The following is an 8212-nucleotide window of genomic DNA, read 5'->3' as shown; positions in this document are numbered from 1 at the left end:
TAACTGCTCAGTTACAAATAATTGGACTAAATTAAACTTGCTTGGAAATTTGAAAATTGTTGTCAAAATCCAGCTACAAAAATTGAATATTATGGATTTTTGTTTTTTTATTTTTGCTGAGCTGAATTTTGGTTTTTATGTGGTTTGATTTTATTAATTTTTTTATTAAAACTGAACTTTTGAAGCGGAATTTATTTCTAACCTAAAAATCAAATAAAACAATTCCAACCCGATTTTCTGAGTAACCAAATGTTTCACTAGTATTTTTTTTACTGCATAATCTTTTGGTAGGCTGAATATTTTTGGACAATTTTGTAAATGTAGCTGCAAATTTTTGGGGAAAATTTAGTTTGTAGCACAACCTTTAACAAATATTTTTGTAAAACCTAATTGTTTGAATTTAAAAATTATATATATATATACATACATATATATGTATGTGTATATATATACTTGTATGTGTATATATATACTTGTATGTGTATATATATGTACATGTGTAAATATATATATACTTGTATATGTATATATATGTACATGTGTAAATATATATATACTTGTATATGTATATATATGTACATGTATGTATATGTACATGTGTATTTATATATACTTGTATATGTATATATATATATATATATATATATATATATATATATATATATATATATGTACGTGTATTTATATATACTTGTATATGTATATATGTGTATATATATGTATATGTGTATATATATATATATATATATGTACATGTGTATTTATATATATACATATACGTATATATACATGCGCATCAATATATATACATTTATATATACAGATACATACATATGCATCAATATATATACATACATACATACAGATGGCCGCCACGCGGTCAACTCCGCCGCAAAACATCCAGCCTTACGTATGATATCTAACAATTTTGAAAACACACGTAACGAGAAAGTGGCGGTGACAAGCGTGGAAGGAAAAGTGAAGTGGGAGTAGAAGAACATGCATATCTGGCTACGCCTGATGACGAATATCCCGTCCAACATTAGGAAGAAAATTCGGAAGGAAGAGACGGGAGATTTCACTAGCGAGGCGTGAAAGCCGACTGGAATTTTCCCTGAATACTTGCGGGAGCGCTCCACGGGCGTCCCTCAAGTTAGTTGAAGTACAGCTCCTTGGTCAGCATGGACACCACGCAAGGGATCTGCTTCTTCTCGCTAAAGCGCGGGTCTTCGGACCACGACTCGAAGCTGGTGGCCACCATGTAGTTGACACGCGTCAGAATCTGCATGATCTCCAGCTGCTTGCCAAACTCGTTCAGGACGTTGCACAACGCCTGCACGAACCAGGAGCCGCGACCGGGATTCCTCCACGAGTAGTAGCCTAGCCGCATACCGGAGAGGCTTGAAATTTCCCGCCGAGCTAGAAACGACCGACGCCGTCTTACCTGGCACGGTAGAGTAGGCGAAGAGAAAATCGGCCTCCACGGGGATCTTGTGTCGTGGATTGGCGTCCGTCTCCATGGTGTCGTTGGGGGGGCCCGAATCCGTCTGGATGCCGTCGTCGAACTCGGAACCCCGACAGGCCTGCCGACCGGTCATGTTTCGTCAATGGGGCGGTCCGTGTACTCGGCCGGGCGCTTGGAGATTTCTACCTGAATGAAGAAGAGCTTGGGCTTTCCCACCAGGCTTTTGCACATGTCCCCCCTGAAGAGTGAGGTCATGGTCTTGATGGGCATGGCGCCATCAGTGCCGTAGATCATGCCCTCTTCGCCGTGGCTCAGCAGGATGCAGGCGAAGCAGGAGCTCTCGCTGTGGTCTTCCTCCGAGGCTGACACAAACAAGTCATTTTATAATGTTAACTATTTATTTGCTGATTAGTATTGGACTAACGACCTATGTGAGTTATCGCATTTACTCACGTATAAGCCGCAACCTGAAAAAGGCCTTAAAATTGCTGAATTTGACAAATTCTCGTTGATTCACAATTTTTTACCTTCATTTTGTTAATAAGGAGTACAAATGTTTTATTTTGAAGGGAAAATCTTAAGAAAAATCATCGCAGCTGGTATTTCTGAGATACTCTATGAATTAAAAGCACATTATTAGGGTCAATATCATAAGGAAGTTAATATGGCTGTCTTTGTGAATGCAAAATATCAAATTATTCAATTTGAAAAAAGAAATAAGTCTCTTAAGGAGAGTCTGATGCTTTTTAATGACAGAAATGACAATTTTCTTAGCAGAAGTTTAAGATGTTGTGGCGGCCAAATGGCTTCTAATGTTGAAATATCTTGATTTATTTTCAATGGTTCATTACTGCAATAGTTGTAACTTTCGAACAAGGAGAAAAAGGGAAAAAAATCAAAGTGGAATTTTGTTTTATTTCAAAATCAAGGCTACTCGCATCTAGCTAGACAGAGCACCTAAACCTAAACTTAAACTAGGTTTAGCGCCCAAGTTAAGAGGACTGTGCCCCGAGCAGGCAGTGAGGGGAATGTTCTTTTCACTTTTTATGCAAGATACGTATATTTATTTCTTGAATTTAACTCATAGACGTCAAAATTAATTTTGTTTAGTGTTTTATCTGTTTATCTTTTCTCTATTTTGAAATAAATGACCGTATCGGCCACATTCAGGGGCTCACCCTCTCTTAGGAGCCGCTCCATCTTCTCACAGGTCTGATCATTGTAGATGAAGACGTTGAAGCCCAGACTTTTGAAGCACTTGAAGAGCTCACCGGCGTCGCGGTCCGTCCCGTTCCGTACATTCATTCCTGTATGAAAGCTCGGCATTCACCAAACGGACTGTTTTTCCATCAAACCCGCTTTGAACCCACTTGGCTCATTCTTACCCGTCTTTTCATCAAAGTTTTTGTTGTTGATGATGATGCACTTGCCCACTCGCCGGTGGCTCATCTTATACTGGAATGTTGGTGAGACAATTCTGTAATGGCTTTCAGAAGAGTAGTCCTGCTCCCGCGTTTGGCCATCCTTATTCTTCTTGCTGTATAAAAGACACCAGAAAATAACCATAACGCAACAATTTGACATAGTGTGTTTCATCTCTTTAATATTTCACCTATGTTAATAAAAACAAAGGTTGCTCCTAGATCCTAATTAAGACCCATTCCAGTCCTGACTACATCGTAATAACCCTCACAGGCCATCTGCGTGGAAAAAGTAATGCTATGTATTAACTATAAAATGACTAACCTATATTGATCCATATACAAGTAATATTGGCTTATAAGCCGCACTTTTGAGGAAATTGACATCTTTTAGTTGCACCTTATAGTGCGGAAAATCAGTGGTATGCCGTCAGGGCCTTCTCTGCTGGCCTAAGAAATATCTGAATCATATATTATATTTTGTCCATCAATACTACTATTAATAATTAATTCCAAATTGACTGCTAGCTTCCTTTCATTGCTTTCCCACTGGTTGCACTGCTTCCAGATGTGTGTTTTCATATTGTAGTATTTAACCAATCACATTTCAGCCATTATTTGTTCCCACGGTCAGAAATCTGACTAAAGGCCTTCACAATCAGTTCTGCAGGCACTGCTGCATCAAACAAGCTTTAACCAATCAGAAAAAATATGGCTTTATTCCTAAATAATATTTCAATTGTATGAGGTTATTATTGATTATTTAGTGTGTTGCAGCTGTAGCTGCAGTAGAGGTTTTATAGCCATAAAATTGTTTTTGAGGGTTGGATTGATTCTGACAGCTGAAGGCGTCGCAGTACTCTAGACCATCCTGTGTGGAGTTTTTATGCTCTCTTTATTTGTACGTAGGATTTTACCGGACACTCCGGTTTCCTCTCAAAACATGGGTGAAAACATTGCCGCTATGTATGTGTGTGTGCGTGAATGATTTTCCGTTTGCTCACGCCCTGCGATTGGCTGGCAACCAATTCAGATTGCCACCTACTTGAATTTGTTTCAACTGCTCTGTTGTTGTTATAATCAAACTGTGCCTCAGGTACTTTATGACAAACGGCACACAACATACAGTATATTTTCTTCACAAAATTTGACTAATGTCTGACATGTTTATGATGAATTGAACTTATACCCCAGCAACTTAATAAATAAAGATAAAGAATTTACAATTGTATGCAAATGATTAGGAAATGCTGATATTGCGCTTCATGCCCACCGTTAGTAAAATAAAGCACACTAATACACTACTTGAAAATTTTAAAAACACCTTTACTTCATTTTAGGGCTGAAAACTTTAATAATTTGAATTGTATCAAATCAATAAATTTAAAAAAAGTTTAAAAAATAAATAAAAAATATACAAAAATAAAAATATATATAGATGTATATCTTTATGTATGTATATGAATCAAATCTGTTGATATAGTTTTACCTGCACTTTTGAAAAAAAATATATTATTTAAAAAGCAAAAATAAATAGCATTTCATGCACTAGTTCATCTTTTAAAACCTAATAGTACTGAAACACAAGCATTCACAGCCAACCTTCCCAGTTTAAATCAATTGGACGCCTATCACCCATAAAGGGTTAAATAATACGAGAACATAATTTAAAAAAAATATCTGTGTTACTCCAGACCACAAGTATTGTGTATCTTTGTTTGTATTTATTTAAAATGTTATAATTATTTTATTATTAATATTGCTTTATTTGTAAAATAATGCTCCATGTGCCTTGCTATTGGCTGGCCACTGATTCAGGGTGTAAATAAAGTATTTAATAATGTCAATTGAATTATAGATTAAATTTGAATTCAAAAATGGGATTTCCATTCCTTTATTAACTAAAGAATTGAAACAAACACCACACTATGACTATGACGACAACAACAAACAAATACAATCTATTTTCTTTACGTTTCGGAACAACCAACTAATACGGAAGCAAATAAAAGGGAAAAAAATCCAAGACAAATTCTCCATAAACCTGCTTAAAATAATCCTTTTGAATTACCAGAGTATCACAACAACAAAAAAGCACTCTAAGTTACTTACTCAGAAACCAAAAAGTACATATGCTTCCCAAAAAGGCATTAACGTAACGCCCAATTGTGTTTACAAGAATCCACGCTCAATTCCAATACGATCCCCAAAATTTCACAGCCTCAAAAACTACTTCAGAAATTCAAAAGATCATCAATATCGAAAAGCAATCAGAGCAAATGTCAACGCGGCTGCCATGTTGGCATTCTTTGGCCGATCCATCCAGATGGGCGGCGTGTTCCAGAAGGACCCCAACAAAGACCTCATTACACAGATTCTATTAAACGTGCGATCTGACTCGCCCTATCCCCTCCCACCCGTCAACGGTGCCAACCCAACCATTGAGGGTGGGCGTCCAAGAGCGGCGGCGCGGCGGCAACGAACGGGTAGGGCGGAGAGGAGGGCGTGCCGTGGCGGCAACTTACCCGGGCTCGTCATTAAGCGCTACGCCACTCTGCATCTGCAAAACACTCGCTTTCTCCAGCTAATTTTTTTGCTAGGATACTGACATGCTCTCTGCGCCGGACGGAGAACCCGACTGGGTCGCCGCGCGCTCGGGTGGCGCCGGAGGGAAGGGGGGGGCGGCGCATGCTGAGCGCCCCCCCTCTTCCAACCTTGCCCCAATACCGAGTCAGCAATCTGAACACCGCACCAGCGCTTTCTAAAAGGCCTATTCAAGGCTGGGGGCCCCCCAAAACACACGCCGACGTGACCGCGGGCCCGCGGGGGGTCAACGGGGTTAGAAATCGCTTGGGGCACGGCTTCGTCGGAGATTTATTCAGGTTTTTGGTCTCAACTTCATTTGGCGTCAGTGTTCAGGTTGAATATTATGAAGTAAAGTTGGAGCTCATTTTGGCTAAATCTAATCTACTAGGACAAGAGTGTCAGACTCGGGTCAGTTCGCGGGCCGCATTAACGTTAACTCGATTTCATGCGGGCCAGACCATTTTAGATAGAATATAATCTATATTTTTTTCATAAATGGATTAAAATAACTGGATTAAAAGCCCTGAATATTCCATTTTTTATAGATCTAAAACAATGTTTATTTTAGCTTTTTTTATATATTTCTAGATTTTACAAAATGATTTTTGAACTAAAAACAGAAAACTTTTTTTTAAAATATATTTTTAGATTATACAAACTGATTTTTGAACTAAAAACAGAAAAACATGAGTGAAAAATGACAATTATTGATTTAAAAGGGGGAAAATCAGGAAATTTAATACACATCTATACTCTTCATTTTAATTTGATCCTAAAACAGAAAGTCAGCACTCATGATTTACTTTCCCAGGCCACACAAAATGATGCGGCGGGCCAGATTTGGCCCCCGGGCCGCCACTTTGACACCTGTGTACTAGGTGAATTTAAGACACGTGTCGTCTTTAGTGAGGACGATACCGTGCCGAAACCGCGTTTAGTTGTTTTTATACCATATTTACTCCCTTATAAGCCGCGTTTGTCAGATAAAAAATGATGACTATCCAGTCTGTTTTCAATATCTCCCACTTCTAGCACACCTGAATCACTGAATCAAATGATCAACTCACCAGCATGCTGTCCGGAATCTTGACAACAATCCTGATCATTTGATTCATGCGTGTCTGAATTTTGCAGCCTCGATTTAAAAACTCATTTAGAAAAAAAAATCTAAGGAATTTAGTTCTTTTTTAACTGATTTTAATATTTTGATCAGGAATGTAAGTATTTTACCCACAGTATGTTTCTGAGGGCAATGAGTTGAGTTTAAAATAAAGTGACAAACCAGAATTCAAAGTACTTTTCATTGTTTGGGCTTACCGAAAAAGTAAAAACCTTCCACTGCGATCAGGTCTGGCATCTGTGATGTCCTCTGACATTTCATTTTCTTCATCTTCAAGTTGAGTCTTCTCAACTTCTCCAGCCATCTGAAGCCTGTTAACATCGTGACAGCATTTTATTTTTACTTTGCGTAATCCTTTAAACAAAACAAACAATTTCAGTACCTTTCACTTCCTCAAACGTAATATTACAGTACCTTTCACTTCCTCGTAAGTAAAAGCAATATGTTCTTCGGTCAAGTTTGACTGGGGCAAAAAAAAATCTACAAGGAGCGTCGCAACGTAATTACGTAATTCCAAACGTCGTCACTTTGCGGTGGATTTCCCAATCTTATTGCGGACACTAAGCAGCCATATTGGAGCAGTATTTTTTGCCAGCGACAACAACGGAGTGACTTTAAATGATTGCACAAAAGTTTATTTAGTATAAGAACAGTTTCAAATGAAAAACTAAAAAAAAAAAAATTAATTAAATGGTTAAAAACCAAAGTAAAAATGACTATAATAATGACTATAAATACTTTGGTTACGGCCACCGACAACACTATAAAATTATTTAAATATAAATGATATTAATGAAGATTATATGAAGTTTTTTTTAAAAATGTCCTCTTCGTTTCTCAATTTAAAAAGGAATAAACTTGTAAATTAGAATAATGGAAAATTTAGCTTATTGAAGATAATTGCAAAAATTATGAAAAAGAAACTATTTCATTTTTGTTTAAAACAAATAACAATATAAAATATTTTTCAAAATAAGAAAATATGAAGTGTTAGTTCCCTTTTTTTGTTTTCAACTTAAAATAAATCAGAAAAGATTCAAAGTTTTTTGTATTGATTATAGCACATATTCTAATGACTATTATTGTAGAACAACTGCTATTGACAAGGTTCAATGTCCAACTCATTCAACCAGGGAGGACTGGCTATGAATACTCATGTTTCATACACACCCCCCAGTCCAAATGGATTGGAAATCTAGAGGCGTCAATAGCAGCCAATACAATCCATGAGTTCCTATCAGTGGCGGTCCGTGCATATCCTAGTGATGCCTTCAGCAAAAACTATTTTATGGCTATAAAACCTCTACTGCAGCTACAGCTGCGACACAAAAAAATCATCAATGATAACCTCATACAATTTAAATATTATTTAGGAATATAGCTATATTTTACTCACCAAAAATCCTTTTTAACTGTACACAATATCCAGTCTGTGATTCAGATATTTCTTAGGCCAGCAGAGAAGGTCTTGAAGGCCCTGACGGCACACCACTGGTTCCTATAATGGTTTAAGTAACGTTAGGTTTAATGGTCATACTAGGCTATTTTAAGATTGTATTAATAATACAAACGTCAAAATGTTGACTGTCTTATCCTCTAACGTTGATACATCATCTATCT

General features: G+C 37.1%; 1 protein-coding gene across 1 annotated transcript; it reads right to left on the bottom strand.

Moving 5' to 3' along the window:
• Positions 1-681: 681 nt before the first annotated feature.
• On the bottom strand, positions 682-7106 carry casp7 (caspase 7, apoptosis-related cysteine peptidase). Its single transcript, XM_077739402.1, has 7 exons — positions 6975-7106; positions 6790-6903; positions 2851-3002; positions 2644-2772; positions 1652-1827; positions 1445-1583; positions 682-1380 (listed from the first exon to the last, which is right to left on the bottom strand). The coding sequence occupies exons 2-7, from the start codon at positions 6894-6896 to the stop codon at positions 1154-1156; spliced, it is 930 nt and encodes a 309-aa protein (XP_077595528.1). The 5' UTR covers positions 6897-6903; positions 6975-7106; the 3' UTR covers positions 682-1153.
• Between the last annotated feature and the right edge of the window lie 1106 nt (positions 7107-8212).

The sequence above is a fragment of the Stigmatopora nigra genome, chromosome 18, assembly GCF_051989575.1.
Source record: "Stigmatopora nigra isolate UIUO_SnigA chromosome 18, RoL_Snig_1.1, whole genome shotgun sequence".
Classification (NCBI taxonomy): domain Eukaryota; kingdom Metazoa; phylum Chordata; class Actinopteri; order Syngnathiformes; family Syngnathidae; genus Stigmatopora; species Stigmatopora nigra.
The sequence above is the reverse complement of the archived record's forward strand: the minus strand, read 5'-3'. Positions and strand labels throughout refer to the sequence as shown.

What these genes read in the sequence shown, in the direction of transcription:
- casp7 (XM_077739402.1), bottom strand. Translation starts at nt 6,896, where the DNA reads ATGGCTGGAGAAGTTGAGAAGACTCAACTTGAAGATGAAGAAAATGAA. An exon ending in AAACTTTGATGAAAAGACGG is followed by an intron (nt 2,773 to 2,850) that starts GTAAGAATGAGC and finishes GCTTTCATACAG; the next exon opens with GAATGAATGTACGGAACGGG. An exon ending in GGAGCGGCTCCTAAGAGAGG is followed by an intron (nt 1,828 to 2,643) that starts GTGAGCCCCTGA and finishes TGTTTGTGTCAG; the next exon opens with CCTCGGAGGAAGACCACAGC.